Source organism: Trematomus bernacchii, unplaced genomic scaffold (genome assembly GCF_902827165.1).
Source record: "Trematomus bernacchii unplaced genomic scaffold, fTreBer1.1, whole genome shotgun sequence".
Taxonomy (NCBI): Eukaryota; Metazoa; Chordata; class Actinopteri; order Perciformes; family Nototheniidae; genus Trematomus; species Trematomus bernacchii.
Window position 1 is genome coordinate 3,974,382 of NW_022987771.1, and position 21,408 is coordinate 3,995,789.

At 38.7% G+C, this 21,408-nt stretch overlaps 1 protein-coding gene across 1 annotated transcript in view; it reads left to right on the forward strand.

Annotated features, from left to right (window-relative positions):
* Positions 1–17,083, forward strand: part of hk2 (hexokinase 2) — a 43,241-nt gene extending 26,158 nt beyond the window's left edge. Inside the window, exons 13-18 of the mRNA XM_034148517.1 lie at positions 1,732–1,827; positions 3,825–3,924; positions 5,400–5,583; positions 9,455–9,610; positions 12,332–12,568; positions 15,592–17,083. Coding sequence (XP_034004408.1) covers positions 1,732–1,827; positions 3,825–3,924; positions 5,400–5,583; positions 9,455–9,610; positions 12,332–12,568; positions 15,592–15,736 — 918 coding nt within the window. The 3' untranslated portion in view covers positions 15,737–17,083. The remainder of the gene's footprint in view (positions 1–1,731; positions 1,828–3,824; positions 3,925–5,399; positions 5,584–9,454; positions 9,611–12,331; positions 12,569–15,591) is intronic.
* The last annotated feature ends 4,325 nt before the right edge of the window (positions 17,084–21,408 follow it).

The window sequence follows — 21,408 nt, forward strand, 5'->3', positions numbered from 1 at the left end:
TTTTTTTTTTCTCTCCCGCGAATAATTGATTAATATTCGCCAGGGCTATCCGATTTTCGAATTTGATCATGGTCAGTTTCTGGCATCCCTAGTGCTGTTCTCAGTGAACTATAGGCGTTATTGTTCAGCTGAAGACGCCAATACGAAGCTCTGCCTGCATCATGCACTTAAACATGAATCACCCCCTCTTACATGTCTAATGTCTAAAATAACACAAGACTCAGACATGGTTTCATTCTAGAAATATATACGGGCGGCTTTTGTAAGTGCAGGCTGCTTTGGGTTTCATGGTTGAAAACATTAAGTAGAACTGAAAGGCAGACTATTATGGAAAATCCACTTGTCTTTTATACATGAACATGTGTCCCCTCTGTGTTAAGAGATGCTGAAGGTTTCAGGAAAAAACATTCTCTATCTTTTTGTTAGACCATAAACCCTAGAAGGATAAATGAGCTTCTTTTGTAATTCATTGACCATGTTTCTCAACTATGTTTTTAGAAATGAATCCTTTTTTAGGGAGTGAAACAAAAATGCTGTTGCATTAAAAAACTTATTTTGTTAATTGTACAGCTGAAGAAACTGTTGCTAACTGTAATTAACTCACTTTGCGAAGGTTGAGCAGAAACAAAGACCTCGGGTATGTTCAGGTGTTTTTATCCAACCACCGTAGGAGTGATTTAATATGGCGATAATGATATATAGCACGATGGAGTAATTGTTCTTTAACCCTTAGATGCATAAGTGGGTATTTTTTGACCCGGTGAGGTAGTTTTCTTGAACTATCTTTGTAATTACATTTTTTTATCATTTCATATTCCAGCTATTCGTCAAAAAACATGTTTTGGATATCATGCCATTTACATTTTAAGAAATTGTTGTTTTTGTATTACTACCCCAAGCTTCCATACTGTAAGTGGGTCAAAAATGGGAACCTTTGATTCTTATCACCTGTTGCTTTCAGGAATACATTCACTGTGGACCACACAGACTACATCACAAGTGACACCTCTCAGGAAGATTATTGTACACGGCAAGATCTGATACCTGTCAGTATAATAATAATAATAATAATAATACATTATATTTGTATAGGGCTTTTCAAGGACTCAAAATCGCTTACAATATAAGGGAAGGTTAGGGTGGGGGGTATAGGACTATCAAACTTGATCAACCGGCATGGATTGATGGGGGGTGGGCTATGATGAGTAGACAAGAGGAGAAGAGATGAGTTTTGAAAAGGGACTGGAATACTGCGAGGGTCTCAGAATAGCGGAGATCTTTGCATCAATATGTTCAAAAAGTTTTTTCCAAAATGACAAAAATTGCATAAAAACACATTATTCTAATACGGGTCCTTTTTGACCCACTTATGGAAGAGTGTAGGGTCCATCTAAGGGTTGAATAAACATAGTGTACATTATCACTTTAGATTATTTTCTTATTTCTTTGCATCGCATGAGAAAAAAACTTGAGTTAAACAGCACTATTCTTAAAATGGAAGCTTTAAGTTTCCTAAGAACAATGTGTTTCAAGTTGAACAGATCTAAATGAATACCAGTCTTACATTAAAATGAAAGAAAATAAATACAAATCACGTGAGAATAGTGACAGTGGTGCTAGATCTCTACAGACAGACACATTTCTAACTTGACCCTAGATCGTGTCAACATTTAAATCACTGCAATAACTCCTCCTGTCACACAAACCAATCACTTGTGTCCTTTTCTCCAGGGAATTCTTCTGAAGTGGACAAAAGGTTTCAAAGCCAGCGGCTGTGAAGGACAAGATGTCCTCACGTTACTAAAAGATGCTGTCCGCCGCAGACGGGTCAGTAAACGCATCAGCATTACATGAATGTGGACACTAGAAGATTATAACGAAGAGTGAGCTGTGTCTTACAAACAGCTCCCATATGTCCCTCATTCTTCCTCCTTATTCTCCTTTTATCTTCAGTATATACCTAAGGCTTACAGGTTACATCTGGAAGATTTTATTAAAAAAAAACTAAATGAGAATCAAGGTGAACTTTAACCAGCTGTAAAAAAAAGTTATTCTAAATGTCTGTAAAAGGTTTCCATCTAAACCCAGTTATACTGTTTATATGTAGACTACATATAAACAGTATAACTGGGTTTAGATGGAAACCTTTTAACATGTGCCATAGCAACGGGATATACAGTATATCCCGTTGCTATGGCACATGTTATCCTAGCAACTATGAGAGGCAAGGCAAGTTTATTTATATAGCACTTTTCAACACAAGGCAATTCAAAGTGCTTATAGATCATATTGTAAGCCTATTCAAGGTTACATGTTTGTATTAAAATTACAAGACTTATGTATATTGTGTGCTTCCAAGAATTGTAAAACAGAAATCTTTACATTTTGTGAATCTGTTGCTCTCCTGTAATGGCGGCATACCCCCTTTGTACATGTGTCAGTATCTTTTGACCCAGTTTCAAGCCACATTTTTACCATTAACTTTTAAGATATTGGTGGTTTTAACTCTGTTTTAAAAGGTTGAAGGATTTTAGTCATCGGACGGCTGGAGCTTAAAGGTAGGGTAGGTAATTCACTTCAGAAACACTTTTTGTTATATTCCATGGAATGCTCTTAACATCCCGATAGCAATGAATATATGAAATGCTTTGACAATAAATACATAAAGAAATGTCATCTGTGGAAGCCGTGGTGCTGTAAAAAGCACGACCAATCATCTGAGCCGGCCCGGCTAAAATAACTGGATGGCCTACCTGCCTGTCAGCCTTCCATCTCGTGCACAAACTTATCTCGTGCCCTCATTGGTCATGTGCACGTTCGTGTGTGTTGGAGGAGGGGCTCTGTAAGGAAGTCTGAAGGAAGGGGCAGATTTATTTCAGCTGCATACTTTCAAATTCTAGCGCACTCGAGCTGGTTTCTCCATTCTTACCTACCCTACCTTTAAGTTGTCAAAAAAAACGAGTACTATTCTGCCTTCTCTCCCAAGGTTGGCAAATAAAGTCTGCTGTAAAAAAGTTTTCATTCCAGCCAAAAGAAAAAAACATAAATGGAGCTATTATAATGAAAAGTACATTTTGTAAGACCCTGTAAACTGTACGTTATAAAATAAATCTAACAATAGACAACATTAACAAGGTCTGTGATTATACAAGCATTTTGTATACTGACCTTATGGAATAGTACATTCGGACATTCTCAAAATCTAAAGAAACCTTCAATAAAACACTTTTATTACCAAATGTCCTGTTCTCCAGTGATATAAAGTCAAGAGGCTGCACTAAACTAACATGAAAACTAATGATCTTTCTAGATCTCCAGATTTAAAGCCAGGGTTAATGTCATTTTATAATCTTTTGCACCATGTCTGAGACCACAGAGCGCCACAGGAGGTGTTTCCTCCCAGTGGCTGTCAAACAATATAACTCTTCAGTAAAGGGAACTGAGAAATTCCACACCACCACTATGTGCAATATAAATACTATTACCATCATTACAAAAGACTCTGCTATCATGTGCAATATTATTATTATTATTATTATTATTATTAATAATGTTCGATAACTAACGTGCAATTACGTAACTACCACTACGGTTTTTGCACTACTAAATACTGTTAATATATACATTAATGATGTGACCGTTTATGTTTCCTGTAGATATTTAATTGCTCTTTTTACTGCACTGTTAGTGTACAGTTTTATTATTATTGTGCTGCTGTGTTATCTTATGTTATGTTATCTTGATGCTTTAATGTCAGTTGTAAGGCACCTCAGATTGCCTTGTTGTTGACGTGTGCTATATAAATAAACCTTCTTGCTTTCCAGGAATTTGACTTGAACTTTGTGGCGGTGGTTAACGACACAGTGGGAACCATGATGACCTGCTGCTATGAGGACCCCCAGTGTGAGGTGGGACTCATCGTAGGTGAGTCTGTCTACCCCCCCCCAACCAATCAACCCACTTACCTGTTTTCTTCGCTGGAGGCAGTCTCTGTCTTGGTGCCATTTTTAAACATTATAATTAGGGACGCACTATATTTAATTTTTGCAGATGTCCAGCAGTGCCGCTGTTTTAAAACTCATATTGGCTGATTGCCAGTACCAATTTATGCACATATCTTTTCCACCTAATTGCAGTGAAGTTTTTTGTTGAGGAAATACAATTTAATCAATTTAACGAGGACGACTTATGCTTTTTGGGTTTTCCCTTTCCTGTAGTGCGTTACGTTATATAGGGTTTTGTGCATGTAAATGGTCTGCAAAGGCTTAAAACCCCTGCATTCCTTCCGGAGGGAGTTTCTCTCCCACACACTGTCTGTCTGAAACGACTCATTGGCTAGCGCTCCAACACATTGTACGTGATAGGCTAAGGGGCGGGACATCTCTTAGCGGTTGACCAATCACAACAGAGCCGGCCAGCTAACCAATCAGAGCAGACTGGGCTCTGGTTTCAGACAGAGGGTGAAAAGAGGTGCAGGCAGTATGAGAACAATAAAGAACTTTTTGAACATTAAAGCATGGAGACATGTCAGAGTAGAGACACTACATACTGATATGAACCTGAAAAGAACATTAGATGTCCTCTTTACCCAGTTTCAAGCCACATTTTTACTATTCACTTTTAAGATATTGGTGGTTTTAACTCACTGTTTCAAAAGGTTGAAGGATTTTAGTCATTGGACGGTTGGAGCTTAAAGTGGACCTATCATGCTATATTTTAATAATATAGTGTAGGACCATACCTATATAAGGCATATTTATACTTTTTTTTTTTCAAAATACCAAACAGATCATGCATTTTAGCCATGCCTCATTTCGCTCAATTTGACAATTTATAGCTCTGCAAGGGTTGTTTTTATCAGATCCGTTGCAGCCCCTTTTTTAGAGATTTGGGTATGGAGGAAAATAGAGAGGGTTGTGTTTTCTGACACTTGGTGAGTTCCCTGGAACACCGGGGACACATATTCATGTATAAAAGACGTACAAAAGTGCATTTTGCATGATAGGTCCCCTTTAAGTTATCAAAAAAACTACTGTAATCATGATGGCCACTGGCTGACAATAAATACAATGTTTTTCGAAATATACATATTCCCTAGCAAAACCACGAAAAAATGAAATCAACTAAACTCACATGTAAAACCTGCAGTTATATATTTGCATAAAATGCATCATTTCAAATATTCATGTTTATTTCTGGCTGCTTTTAATTTGAAAGCCTTTATCTGCTTAAACATATAACGTGACAATATAGTCATGCATCCCTATTTAGATTAATTACACTGTAAGCAAACACTGACTTATTATTTATTTTTTATTTTTTTTACTTTGGCATTAAGCTGAAGTGATTGTTTTTCTTTCATGGCTGTACTTATACCTTTCCCCCTGTCTTGATCTCAGGCACAGGGACAAACTGCTGCTACATGGAGGAAATGCAGAACATCGAGCGTGTGGAGGGGGATGACGGCCGTATGTGTGTGAACATGGAGTGGGGAGCATTCGGTGAAAATGGAGAACTTGACGATTTCTGCACCGCGTTCGATCACTTGGTCGACGACTCCTCAAACTATCCTGGGAAACAGAGGTATTGAATGGTTAATTTTCGACATATTAAATCGCCTTTCTCTCCGTGAAAAAACAACCACAAAGTGCCAACACTTAAATCAAACAGCTTCACATGAAGTCACAAATACATTAGGACAGAGGGACAGACATTAAAGCTAGCGACAGATAACAGCTTGAGTCCTATAAGTCATAGCTGTGTTCAAATAATTGTACAGCAATTTTAAAAGTTGCAAGTGCACTTTATTCCTTTCATAAGGAATGAAATCTAAGGAGAAGTCCAACTCTGGAGTGACTTTGTGATGTGCTTAGTTTTTTGTTAGTCTACGGTATGCTTACAGATTCTGCAAACATTCCAGCTTGTAGAATAACAAGCGTGTAATTGATGTATTGTACATAAACGTATACAAATGTCATTTCCACAACAACAAATCCCACATGTTCCTGATAAACAAACCCTTTGTTCTTCTGCATCAAACACCAGGCAACTTTAATAGTTGAACCCAGAATACTTCAACAGTGACACCCATTGTTCACACAGAAAAAACAACATATGCAAACACCATATTCATCTCTTAAAGTTAGTGACACTACATCATCTAATACGGTTGTAGTAGTGAAGCTAACATTGCTATCCCTTGATCTAGCTTTATGTTGGTAATGCTTATTTTTTTGTCTACATTATTACCTTTTATAATGCATTACAATTCATCTAGCTCAGGGGTGGGGAACCTCCGGGCCGTATACGGTCCGCGAGACCATTTGATACAGCCCTCGAGGTAATTTATAAACACACGCAAATAAAAAAGAATTAAAGAAATCTAGACCGCAAAAGAATTGAACAAGCGAGTGCCGTTTTTCCTGGCACTCGCCAGGAAAAACGGCACTCGCCCTGTCCTTCAAGGGTCAGGGACCTTGAAGGACCACAACACGAGCCTAACGTGTCATCACGTGGTATATGTCTCGTCTGACAGGGGTGTAGTGCTAATAGGGACAAACGGAGGTATTGAATGGTTAATTTTCGACATATTAAATCGCCTTTCTCTCCGTGAAAAAGCAACCACAAAGTGCCAACACTTAAATCAAACAGCATCACATGAAGTCACAAATACAGTAGGACAGAGGGACAGACATTAAAGCTAGCGACAGATAACAGCTTGAGTCCTATAAGTCATAGCTGTGTTCAAATAATTGTACAGCAATTTTAAAAGTTGCAAGTGCACTTTATTCCTTTCATAAGGAATGAAATCTAAGGAGAAGTCCAACTCTGGAGTGACTTTGTGATGTGCTTTAGCCCAGAATACTTCAACAATGACACCCATTGTTCACACAGAAAAAACAACATATGCAAACACCATATTCATCTCTTAAAGTTAGTGACACTACATCATCTAATACGGTTGTAGTAGTGAAGCTAACATTGCTATCCCTTGATCTAGCTTTAAAAATGTTGGTATTGCTTATTTTTTTGTCTACATTATTACCTTTTATAATGCATTACAATTCATCTAGCTCATGCTTTTATCCAAATTGACTTACATTAAGTGCATTCAACCACAAGGATACGCATTCATACAAGAACGTCAGCTTCATATGAGCACCTTTTAAAGTGCTGCATCCTTTATTTAAACCATAATGGCCTAGGTGCAGGTCCAAACAGTTGGGTTTTCCGGTGAGTGAGCGATTCATCTTCTTGCGATTCATGTCCACATTGTACTAAATGGATACAGGCATAGCTCTCGGATCAATTGGTTCAGTATGCTTCCCAAGGTCACTTAATTAGTGGACAATATAACGGTAAAACAACATTTCAAGGAAAATGCATTTACACAGACATAGCAATTTAGTTTCTCTCTGTAAACAAACACACTGTGCACACTGTTCCAACTGCACAGTGTGTGCAGGGGATCAAAGGGAGCAATACTGTACAAAATGAACTCGGTTCAAACCCAGAAGACAGAAAGAAACCCTCTCTGTCCCTATGGCAACACGCCTTATATAGTTTCAATGTGCAGCAGATCTCAGGTTGGCTGATTGGAAAATAAACTAAGCTCCTTTTAAACCCTCCTTTCCTTATATTATAATCAATTTTTTTAAATGTATATTTTACATAATCAGACAAAGGTATATACTTTATTTTCTGCAATGCCGGTCTCAGAACATCAGCCTTGGGTTAGGGTTAGTTGAATAATGTATTTTGTATAATCTGAGTATCACAATAGAAAAGTAATGTTACCTGATTAGTTTCAAGAGTGCTCCGGTGTTTAGTTGAATAACAGTTTCACCGTGAGGAGCAGAATTGCTAGTGCAGAGAAATAAGTTCAAATGGACCCTTTGAAAATCCTGATGCCACCTCAATCATTTATATATTTATATGCATTAATATGTGCACGCTACGTTCGTGTTCGCGCCCAGGATTTACATGACCAACAGCAGAGCTCGGGGCTATAATGCAGACTAGTTTTACTTTTTTCACTTTGTTGTTCTCCTCCTTTCCTCCGCTCTTGTCTCCGATTGTGAGTGTGTGCATTGGTATGTGTGTGTGGAGAGCGCAAAGCAATGCAGTGGTCACTGAAACATGCACATACATTGGATAAATAACATAAGCGTTTAGTTTGTTTAATAAAAGAGCACATGTTCAATGCGAAAAGTGACCGTAGATAGATTACTTCAGTTGCGATTTGGCGCTATATATATATATATACAAAATGTAAAATGTAATTAAAAATGAAAAAAACACCTTGAATTTCAGGGGGGGCTCGGTTGGGGTGGCGCAGCGCCCCCCCAAGACAATGGTAGGGGAAACACTGGCTGTATGAATAACATTTGATTGATTGATTGATTGACAGGATAGGACATCAGCATTTTCAGGAAAGTAAAGAAATAAAAATAGGCACTGAATCCGCACCTAGCAGCATATTTATGTCCCTTCCCAACAAGACTGGCTTCTCAGGATTCCACTCTGAATGTCATTAACTCATGGTAGAGAATAAACTAATTAGAGGCGATGATAACACTGGCCAGGATTGCAGCTTTTTCTAATTTATTCCACCTTAAGAGGCCGTGCAGACATTGTGTCTTTTGTTTGCATTGATTGATGGAATGAAGAAGCATATTATTATGAATAAGAGCAGCTGCTTGTATTAATTCAATGTTTTTCTTCGTCTGGACTCTCTGATTGGAGCCACCTCTTGGTAATTTATTCAAATGAAAACAATGTCTGTCACAACAGGGCTGCCAGTATGTCTCTGTTTCCTCTCTGAGCTTTCAAGCATGAAATTAAAGTTGGAACAGTTTCAACGGAATTCCTTATAGGGTTTGTGACAAGTACAGTAAAATAAAGGTTTATTTTATACAGAAATGGTAGAAGATATTTGAGGTCCCCTATTATACTGTTTTTCATCAATACATTATAGGTCTCAGATATATACAGAACATGTCTCTGATTGGCTGAAACACCAAACAGATCATTGCAGCATCCCATAATCCCCTCTGTTTCAGCCCTGTTTCAAAAGTGCTGATTCTCTGTCTGTTACTTTAGATGAAAATAAGGAGCCCCTCCCCACGCCCCTCTGAGAGATATTTGGTTACAAAGAACACAATGGTGCTCTAGGAGGAGATTCAGGTGATAAGGTGGGGGGTGGGGTTACCTTGGTTGGTGATTGGCTAATGGTTACACAAGCCAAAACATCATGACATCATAAAGTGGCCAAAATCTGATCAGCTCATTTTCAGACAGGTTTTTATATAAATGGATCAAGACAAAAAGAGAGAGAATCTTTTTTCCTGAAACTTTCAGAATCTCTTTCCACAGAAGGGACTTTAGAAAAGTGGATTTTGCCTAATAGGTGACCTTTAAAATGAATGTAACCAATGTTTGTTTTCCTCTTAAGGTATGAGAAGATGATCAGTGGCATGTACCTGGGGGAGATAGTGAGGAATGTGCTCATTGATTTCACCTCAAAAGGCCTGCTGTTCAGAGGAAAGCTTTCTGAGCGCCTCAAGACCCACGGCATCTTCGAGACAAAGTTCCTTGCACAAATTGAGAGGTGAGTATTACAGACCACACTGTGTACAGAACAGTTAAATCATACAATCAACCAAACAAAAACTGGGCTTCAGTGATGTGCCAAAGCTGCCAGATGAGATCAGTTTAGTCAAATATTCACGGTTGTTTGAGCTTCTAGGGGTTTTATTTATTTGGCCCTCAGTTTTATAAATTAAGCTTTTACCTCTCCTCTCCCTCCTCTCTTCCCAAGCAAAGGCAAACAGACTTAGGAGAGCTGCTTCTCCCTGTATGATTAGACAGGCCCTTTCTTTGTGCTTGGGCTTAGCTGTGCCCAAATATGACTCTGATACTGGGCTGATAGTGAGTCATAAAACCTACTCTAATTCAGATAATACCAGGAGAAAAGTTGTCGCTAAGGGTCAGAAATCAAGAGGGATATCTGGGAGTCCATCTTATCAAGTGGATACCTCCCTGCCAGGGACAAAACTTGCATTATGTTGTCGTAGAATGTTTTATTATCCTCTTTGGATTAGTTAAAGATGGCATATTATGCTAATTTCCTGGTTCATATTTGTATTTAATGTCTCTACTGTGACATGTTTCCATGCTTTAATGTTCATAAGGTTCTTTATTTTTCTCATACTGCCTGTGCTGCAGCACCTCTTTTCACCCTCGCCAGCTCTGTTGTGATTGGTCAAACGCTTAGTGACGTCCCGTCCCTTAGCCGATCACCCATGATACTGCCATTTAGCTTCGATAATCACTCATTTACGTGGTTTCTGCCTTCCTTGAGTACATTGGGTTTACATTAGGGTTGTAATTGTAACTATCACAGTGATCGGATGTTGCGTCCGCTCGCCACGGTCAGCAGGTTAAAGTGCCTTTAAGGACGCAAAATGTTATATCTCTTTGCACATTATTGGATTTTTGCCGATATAACATTTGCTGACATCATACTACTTGTTTTGGCCTAATCTAATGCCTATAGGTTCGCTATTAGTTTACTAGAAAAAATACTTTATCTTACTTAGTTGAGTCCAAGCAATGTCAAGACATGGAAGCACACACACACAACTTTTTCCCTTTTAGATATTTTTGTTAAATGTAGCTGCCGCTTTTATCCAGAGGCGCTTTAATTGCATTCTGGGAACTGGCAAACCATTTCTCCGTTCAAGATGCTCTTTGTAGGTGAAGGCGTGCAGCGTCATGGTTAATGGACTGTATTTATTAAGAGCCTTCCTACCTTTCCGGATACATAGTGCTTTTAAAACTCCACAAGTCTCACACACGCAGAATCTTGAGTGTCTTACACAAAGCTACTTGGCTGCACCTTGGACAATAACATCTCAAGGAAAAAAGCAATAATTCAAATATCAGTCATTTCTGTGTGACTCAACTTTAAACGGTGTCTATTTGAAGCTTATGTGCCGGCACTGAAGTGTACTCTTTGTGTGACTCTTCAATGGTTGGTTGCACTTATTGTAGGTTGCTCTTTCCACCACGTCATCACTCCACCACGCTTTCTGTTCTATAGCGTCTTTGTATTTTTCCCAATTCCCTTCAGTTGATCTTTGTTTGTTTGAAATGTTTTTTCTAAAGTTACTTCGCGTGTCTAGAAAATCGCTATATAAATTAAACTATTGTTATTTTTATTATTATTATAAGTATTGCTTTGGATCAAATTGTTATTATTTTCATTATTGTTATAATAGTAATAATTATGTTGTAGTATTATTATTATTATTATTGTTTTGAGAGATAAGTCTCTTATAGTTGGGCCAATAGTACTTTATTGATCCAAATTTGGGAAATGTTTGCATTGCAGCAGCATAAAAGACAAGGCAATGTACTGTACGTCAGAGAAATTAAGACACTAGAAAAAAACAATCCAAAATAAATATGTCTAAAATAGTATTAAAAAGTTAAAAAATATACATGTGGAAATACAAATGTATAGTAACACAATATAATGCAGGATATTATATATACATCTGGATGGATGGATCAAATCGTCAGCTAGAAAACTGTAGAAAAGTAAAATAACTATGAATTTGCCTTTTATTACTGATGTTTACTATTAAAAGTGTTATTGCAGCTTTTACACTATCAACAGGAAAGCTCTGAATAATGCAAAAGAAAAGTTTGAATACGTTTAGTTTAACAGTGTTTTGAAGTAAATGTTTGTTATCTTTCTCACGTGTATAACCATGGTGTATATAATAATAATAATAATAATAATAATTAGGAAGTATTCAATAGGGCTGCTAGCATGTAAACTAGCATGCTTTTGAATAATTATATCAGATTAAAATGCTATTTTAAACCCAGTTTATGTACACTTTTTTAATTACAATCCTGCTTTTTCAATCCTATAAATATATATAATCAAATAAAAAATAATACTAATAATAATACAAATAATTATAATGAAAAAGTAATGAAGTTAGTTTATAAATAATAATACAAAATATTGTTATTATTACTATTATGTCTTTATTATTATTATTATTATTATTCAAGTGTGATATTCTGATGATGGATAGATAGATAGATAGATAGATAGAGAGATAGATAGATAGAGAGATAGATAGAGAGATAGGTAGGTGCGTAGGTGGGTAGGTGGGTAGGTAGGTAGGTAGGTAGGTGGGTGGATAGATGGATGGATAGATAGGTATAGTAAGTAAGTACCAGCAAGTCAATATGTGTTGACTTGTGTGTTATCTTTCTCTCCCGTGTCTAACCGTGACTCTCTGCCCCTCAGCGACCGCCTGGCCATGCGTCAGGTGCGCTCCATCCTGCAGCACCTGGGCCTCACCATCTCCACCTGTGACGACAGCGTGTTGGTGAAGGAGGTGTGCAGTGTGGTGTCCCGCAGGGCGGCGCAGCTCTGTGGCGCCGGGTTGGCCGCCGTGGTCGACAAGATCCGACAGAACCGCAACCTGAACCAGCTCTCCATCACCGTGGGAGTGGACGGCACGCTCTATAAGACCCACCCTCAGTAAGGAGCATGACTAAAGACTGGAGTTAAACTTTGAGGAGCATCACAAGTAGGGCTGGGCGATTTGAAGAATATCAAATCAAATCAAATCAAAGTTTATTTATAAAGCACATTTAAAAGCGATTTTTGGTCGGGCCAAAGTGCTGTACATGTAATAAATACTACAATCATAAAAACACATTACTACAATCACAATAAAAGACAATAAATTACAACAGATATATAAAAAAAAACACAGGAAAAAGTCAGGAGTCGTGCTCCGCCCTGATTAAAAGGCCAGGGAGAAGAAGTGTGTCTTAAGAGTAGATTTAAAAACCCCTAGGGTCTGGGCCGACCTCACATGGAGGGGCAGAGTGTTCCAGAGCCTCGGGCCAGCTGCTGCGAAGGCTCGGTGCCCTCGGGTTTTGAGCCTGGTCTTGGGCACTATCAGCAGCAGCTGGTCAGCAGACCTTAAAGCTCTGGCTGGGGTGTAGCGATGGAGGAGTTCAGCTATATAAGAACATATAGAAATCAAATCAAGGAAAGGATTAACATTAAAGGGGACCTATCATGCAAAATGCACTTTTTGATGTCTTTTATACATAAATATGTGTCCCCGGTGTGTCGGGGAACTCACGCAGCGTCAGAAAATAAAACCCTCTTTTTTCCTCCGTACCCAAATCTCTAAAAACGGGGCTACAACGGAGCTGATCCAGATTTGCGTCCGATATGACGTAATATCGGAAATGTAGGCTGGCTTTACACCCACGGACCTATCAGAAACGTTGCTATCAGAAACAATGCCCGACTGTTTTGGACGTAATATGGTCGGTGTTTACATTAGCATCGCTAACACTCAGAGCTAACCTGTACTGCAGAGCATGTGTGTGAAGAAGCAGGAAATAAAAAGGAACTCACCTTGTGGTATAACCGGCAAGAGAGAAAGCCTTTGAGCTCCATACTGTTTCAGAGATAATACTTGATAATCCATGATATGGCGTTTCATCACGGCAGCATTTAGTTTAGACCAGGGCTCTCCAACACATCGATCGCGAGCTACCGGTAGCTCACGGGCAGCTTTTCAGTAGCTTGCCGCTCGATTATCGATTACAGCGTAGTAAGGTTGCTTATTGATTTTTCGGCCGCGGCTGGACAATAACGTTTTTTTATTTTAGAATTTTTTCTGTCACACGAATATCAAATGGTCGGTGACGCAGAGATCAAGGAACAGACGTGACAGCAGCACAGCGACAACACACACGGAGCAGTCTGCTTTCTCCACCAACACCAGTCCAGAACCAACAGCAGAATGACCCGCTCTGAATCAGGCCCTGTCGCTGCGGCTCAGAGACACAAAGGGAGGGATTTGTGTTTTTTGAAAAACACTCGTTATCGTCATGTCAGGTTTTTGGTGGATTTAATCAAGTCTTGGATTGCAGAGTATGAATGTCCTCTTGCTATTTTCAGTTGATAAATACTTGTGTAAAGTTTGTGAAGGCAGGAGGAAAGCTTGCGCGATCACCGTCTCCTCTGTTCCTCCAAACCCCGCCCCCTCCCTGAAAATAATGAGTGACAGGCTGATAGTGACCGGATAGAAACTTTATTATTCACTTAATCACTGATTGAGATATGATGAAGCTAACTTAATCTCATACATTCATGGGATTTATGTAACAGTAAGACAGAGAATGTAAGTGTGCACCCACATGCACTATTTTTGTTTGTATATGCTATTGTAAATACTCCTGTTGTCTGCTGTGTTCAGACTTAAGTCATGTGTGTGATGCCACATTCAAGACATTCAGTGTCTTTTTTTTAACAGTAGACCGTTGCTAGAAGCTGCAGCTAGACTGCAGAAGTATTCGTTTTTTGTTTTTGAGGATGGAACCATTTTCACACACAGATATAGGGAGGCTAGACCTATACACTTGATTTATTATGGTTTATAATTTAATGTCAAGACGAAGAAGAAGAAGAAAAAGATGGCTGAACAACTGTTCAGTGTCAATCCTGTGGAGATCTCCAAAATCATGTTCAGCTTAAGTCTCAGCAAAACTCACAACATTTCTGGATCCTTGTAGACACCAAAAACTATAGAACATTCACCAAGCAGCACTGAAAATGTCTGCTTTATTTGGTTCTGTTCTACATGCCTTTGTGAAGCAGCTTTTTCTGACATGAATGAAATCTAAATACAGAACAATACTGACTGATGAACATTTAAATGACTCTATTAGAGTGAACCTAAGTGGGTCCACTCCAGCAGACACCTGTATGGTGGACTGCATGCAGTGCCATTCATCTCACTAACAAAAGAGTGAAATGCTTGTAAGGTGGTGATTAAGGACACTTATGTGAATGTTAAGTGATGTACTTATTTTGTGGGCCATAATAATATGTGAGAAATCTTCGTTTTCTTGGACCTTGATGTGAAGTTAAGATTTTTGATAAGCTTTAGGTATTGCAATTTCACACGTGTACAAAAATATAGCTTAATTCAACTGATGAGGGCTATGTGAATAAATGCAAGCGATGTGATGCAAGTAGCTCTTGGCCACTTTCATTTTTTCAAAGTAGCTCTCAGAAGAAGAAAGGTTGGAGACCTCTGGTTTAGACAGTAGCTGCCGGGTCCCGCATGAGCTCAGCCCCCTCCTTTTTTATTTGTATCAATTTGTTTTTAAAGCTTTATACCCCAAATCAGCACTTTAGAAACAGGAAGTGAAATAGAGGGATATGAGGCATGGCTAGAATGGATGATCTGTTTGGTATTTTGAGCCAAACACTTCATAGACATGTTTTTTATATATTTGTATATATCTGAGACCTATGCTATTGCCTACAAATAGCATGATAGGTGACCTTAATTTACTGTAAAATGGAGAAACCTTTACGAAATCCGATCCCCCCCCAAGGGATGAATACATTATTTCTTATTCTGATTTTTGTACCAAGTTTGCTTTACATAATAGAGAGGGAGATGTTCTTGTACTGTAACTCTTGCTCATCTCTGATTCTTCTCTTTCTCCTCTCCTCTCTCATTAAAGTTTCTCCAGCATCATGCAGGAGACGCTGCAGGATCTGGCCCCTCAGTGTCAGGTGACCTTCCACAAGTCAGAGGATGGGAGTGGGAAGGGAGCGGCTCTGATCACCGCCGTGGCCTGCAGGGTGAAGAGCGCAGAGCAGCAATGAAACCTCAATCTACTCCAGTGTACTTACTACTCTACTTCAGACCCGCCCAGCCGAAAGATTGACTTATTACATTCACATTATGTGCATGTCCGTTTTTTAAGGTTTGTTACATATTTATGATGTGAGCTGACGTGGCTTAGGCCGCTTGGAAAATAACTTTAGAAAGGATTTATGTGTTGGAGAGTTGCACCTTCTGTGAAATATGACTGTTACGAGCTGTGGGGATCTGTTCTATTTTTATTATCACACTCCCTAGTTGTGATGTTGCACCTTCAAGTGACCTTACCTTCAAGTGACTGACTATATGTTTGTAATCACTGTGAATGTATAGTCTTTGATCAAAGCACAATTTTTATTTAAATTCACTTCCTACAGTTGCTAACATTCACTGTTTTCAATGTTATCAAATTACATGTTGTCTTCATATCAGGTTAAATATTTGAAAATGTCATTTAGAATAAATTCCTTGTGTAGAACGTGCCTTCAATAAGAACATCCAGGCTTGAAATGGAGATAGGAAACCAACGTTTATTTTTATATTAAAGTGTCTATTAGTGCCTATACTGTAAGGTCTAATGACTACAGCTGTTCTGATGCAATGAAGGAGTAACAAGTCGCACGCCTGAGGGCAGGAGACGATCACATGTTTCATAGCTCTGACCTAAAAACTAACTGACATCACTATTGTTAAGGAAACTCCAAAACATTATTTTGACCTGTTTTGCAAACTGCTTCAGAAAAGCATCTCTTGTTCTGGTTGTTCTTGTAATTCTTGTTGTTCTTCTTCCTCCTCCAAATGTCGTGTTATCAATCAATAATGTATCAACTGTTACTTCATTATCAGAATAATGCTTAATATTATTTGAATGTTGCCATTGTCACACCATAATATATGCCCTCATTCCTCCTTAGTCAGATGTACCAACATTACAAATGTTATACCTAAATTCCCTATCTGGGGAACGTTAATTCAAAAATCACTCTTGGGGTTTGAAGTGTGCGGAAATTCACAAGGTTAAAGGAAGGGATTCATTTAGTTAGACTTGTTGTTATTTATGTATCTGTTTTGTGTTACATGTGGATGCTGTGTTGTACAAAGAAAGAAAAATAACACTCCATAGCCGTGTCTGTTTGAGATTCTGATGTTTTCTGAATCAGAGATACTGGGAGCTGTATTCCACCGAAATACTGTTTAACAAACCATAAACCCCAACCTCCAGCTGTATAATCATTATAATTTGTTTAAGGGGTACATTTCACATTACTGTAACCAATGGAAACATGTTTTAACCCCACTGAGTTCACGATGATTGATTACTTTGACATTAAACATTCTCTTAAAATGAACTCCTTGCTCCTTTAAAGAATAAATGGCAGTGAACCATAGACTGTATATATAAAGGCAGTAAATAAACATGTCTTTTTCTGCTATTTTCTCATCACACAAAGACTGTTGATAAAGTTGTGCTGTATTGAGTGAAGGTCGCTCTTTCTTCGTCACGATGCGTTTAAAGAAATAATCACTATGTGCAGCTCTTAACTTTGTTGTAGTGCTTTCTCTGTTCAGTTGTTTCTTTTGTCCTCCTCCCTGCTGCACTTAGTAGTGCTGAACAACGGGGAGTACAATTTTCAATCATTATGGGGCCTGATTGTTCGCAGCTGAAGCATGTAAAAGTGAACTTATTAGCAGCATTAGAGCATTATTTATAAACCTAACACAAAAAGTAAGGACATTTGTGTTTGGTAGATTATTTGCTGCTTCTTGGATATAACTCTTACACCGTTGGAAAGCCTGTTTTCTTACCTTTCCAATGGTACCACATTTGTGAGGAACAAGCATTTGTGGGATGAGCCTCATCGCTGAGGATGTGGTGGCGCGCCCATGAAAAATGTGACAAATCTCTTCATAATTATAAAGGAAAAGTAATGGATTTAGTTTATAAATAATAATAAAACATATTGTTATATTACTATTATGTCTTTATTATTATTATTATTATTAAAGTGTGATATTCTGAACTGCAAAAACAAATCTTTTTGCTTGAGAATTGTCAAATACCACTTCAGATGTGAAACTCTTACAGAGCCTCATATAGAAGCCAGCGCCATGTGAGTGTGTGCCCTCCTGTGTTTACAGAGAATGATTGCTGACCTGCAGACAGAATAAATGAAACCAAGCAGGTCACCATCTGAAGCTGTAGAGAAGGACAAAAGGTAAAAGGGGGGATTATTTTGTATCCTTGTGTGTGTTATAAATGCTTCTTTTGTTCCAGTTAAATGCCTTAAATGTGTACTACTTGTTGTTCTCAGCAGTCCTTTAATTTACTGTTTCCAGTAGAGAGACTTTCAAAGACTACTTTCCCTTTAATAAGTGCAAAGTGTAAGACAAATAGAAAAATGCAATGTATTTCTTAGTGTTTTCCTCCCCCGCTGCCAGCAAACTAATGAACCTTTTGTAACATTTCATTTAACAGTTGCTCCATTGTTATATCAACGTAGAGCAGTTAAAGTAAGAAGTCTGCACATTGTACGACAAAATACACCAACAATTAATATGAAAGTATATGTATAATACACCCAATTTAAAGTATCGTAACGAAGCGGAAAACATACCACTGTTATTCTCACTCTGAGTTTCAGCTGTTTGTGGAAAGTGTGTGTATTCTCACCCCAATGTTAGTTTGCTCATCAGACTCATCGCTCCACGGACACTCAATAGTTGGGCTGGCAGATCCAAATTGAGATGTTTATATATTTAACTCATAACTAAACATATCTTACTTCTTAATTGTTACTTGCTACCCCTTTCCCTCAACCTATCCTAAGGGAGTCCATGTACGTAGACACGTTGTGCCTCTCCACCTCTGTTCCTTACTTCTTACTTGCTACCCCTTTCCCTCAACCTATCCTAAGGGAGTCCATGTACGTAGACACGTTAGTTTTGCTGCTATAGGCTTAGACTGTCGGGGGACACCTTACTTCTTCCTTCTCTCTGTCTGTACCTGTGTACTCTCATGTTCCCAATAACCCAGCTTCCCCCAAATTTCTTTTTGGTGTCTATCTATGCCGGGATCCTGAGTCGTGGCTGATCCTGTTGCTGCGGTCCTGTGTCCTGGATCCTGAATCATGTGTCCTGGATCCTGAGTCCTGGATCCTGAGTCCTGGATCCTTAGTCCTAAGTCCTGGATCCTGAGTCCTGGATCCTTAGTCCTAAGTCCTGGATCCTGAGTCCTGGATCCTGAGTCCTGAGTCCTGGATCCGGAGTCCTGGATCCTGAGTCCTGGATCTTTAGTCCTGAGTCCTGGATCCTTAGTCCTGAGTCCTGGATCCTGAGTCCTGAGTCCTGGATCCGGAGTCCTGGACTACAAACTGTGAAGTCCACTGAGACAAATATAACATTTGTGATATTGGGCTATATAAATAAACATTGATTGATTGATGATATCTGTATATATGTCCTATCCTGTGTTTCACCCTTGTTACTGTTGCTGCCAGAAATGGGAGAAGTACTCAGTTATTGTACTTGAGTAGAAGTACTAGAGTGTAGGAATACTCTGTTACAAGTCAAAATGTTTCCCAAGTAAAAGTACAAAAGCATTGGCATCAACAAATACTTAAAGTATCAAAAGTAAAAGTACTCGTTATGCAGATCAGTCCATTTCAGAATAATATGTTATGTCTTGCACTTTGCATTTTTAAAAGGGAAAGTAGTTATTGGAAGTCTCTCTACTGGAAACAGTCAATTAAAGGACTGCTGAGAACAACAAGTATAGTACACAATGAAATGCAATGAACTGAAACAAAAGAAGCATTTATAACACACAACAAGGATACAAAATAATCCCCCCTTTTTACCTTTTGCCTCCACTACAGCTTCAGATGGAGACCTGCTTGGTTTCATTTATTCTGTCTGCAGGTCAGCAATCATTGTTATTCTCATTGTTATATGTTTTATAATGATTGATCATGAAAGTGTTCTCAAAGCTGGTAAAGGTGCAGCTAGTTTGAATGACTTTGTATACTACAGAGTAGCTTGTGAATTTACTCCAGGTGGAACTAAAGTCTGATTTAACACTTGATTATATTTCACATCATTCATCCACATCTGTAAAGTAACTAAAGGTATTAAATACATGTAGTGGAGTAAAAGTACACCATGTACCTCTGAACTGTAGTGGAGTAGAAGTACAACGTAGCATAAAATGGAAAAACTCAAGTGTAATATAGCTCAAAATTATACTAAAGTATAGTACATTTACTTCCCTCATCTGGTTGCTGCTAAGACACCTGCATGTTTCTAATATCACATAAAGGTTTATCTTATTACATGTTACTTGTTAGACGCTTTTATCCAAAGCGACTTACATACTCAATACTGTGGACAATCCCCACAGGAGCAATTTGGGGTGAAGTGTCTTGCCCAGGGACACAACGACATGCTGACTGCAGTGGGGTTTGAACCTGTGCTCCCCTGATCCCAACACCAACGCACTAGTCCCACTGCGCCACACGCCTCCGACTATTATATAACTGATGACTGTAAATGTCATTTTATGGACCCAGTAGTAAAGGGTACATTCTCCCTCAAATATGCATCTCTCAGAGAAACTTTGACTAATTACTAAAACCTAAGGGCTTGTTATTTGTGAAAATGTTGTTTTCTTTGAAATATTGTTTGGTAAAAGCCATGAAAAAAACCCATTTGCCACATAAATTAACCTGTTCACCATGGCCTTTGACCCCTAACCCATCACAGTCCCCCTGCTTCCACTCCTACTGCTATTTATTCAATGTTTTACTTCATTATTTGCCCCTTTTGTTTGTTTGTTTGTTCACCTTGAAAGGCGCTATACAAATGTAATGTATTGTTATTATTATTATTACTATAATTGCTACAACAAGAGGGAGTTTACTGCGTCCAACGGCACAATGTTCTTATCGATTGCACAGTGATTCTTCTGCTTAGAAAAAGTCCTTAGCCTAAGGAAAACCATGTCTACTTAGCAACATCGTATAGAGCATAATGAACCATATGATGTTCCTGGTTGGGCTTATAGAGCTCAGTGGGGCATTTACTGTAGCGCTCAGTATGAACCTGCAGTACATTTAGCGATCGCTGCTTTTTAATTGAATGTGCATAGTATGCAGCCTCTTTCGTGTTACCTTTCCGACCTTTGCCTCACACCGTGATCAGACCTCCATGCCGAGCTTTTACTTCTATATAACACACATTCCACACAAATGAATGCAGCAGATTACATAACAATTACTGAGATGCTTCTCCAGGTGCAGGAATAAGAAGGTTAATGAATCATACAAGTACTTTTATGCACACTGCCAGGGAATAATTCTGTATACATGTTTACCTCTCGCCCTCTGACGCAGATGCCCAGCCTTGGGCAGCTGCTATCTCCCTTAAGGAGGGGCTGCCCTAGCATTTTGTTGATGTTACCAGTTTGTGACCGGGCAACTCTCAGTCAGAGATAGTTATTGTTGTGGGACACCTGGAACACATCCTTCTCGGGGTGTAGATGACCTCGAGCCATAAGCGACAACAAATGTGTTCCAGTGTCCTCAGCTGTTTAGTCTATCTATTGAAGAATGTTGATTACTACACTCTGAACTAGTTCAAACCTGGAGCTACAGGAGGGTGCTTCAGAATTGATTGTGGC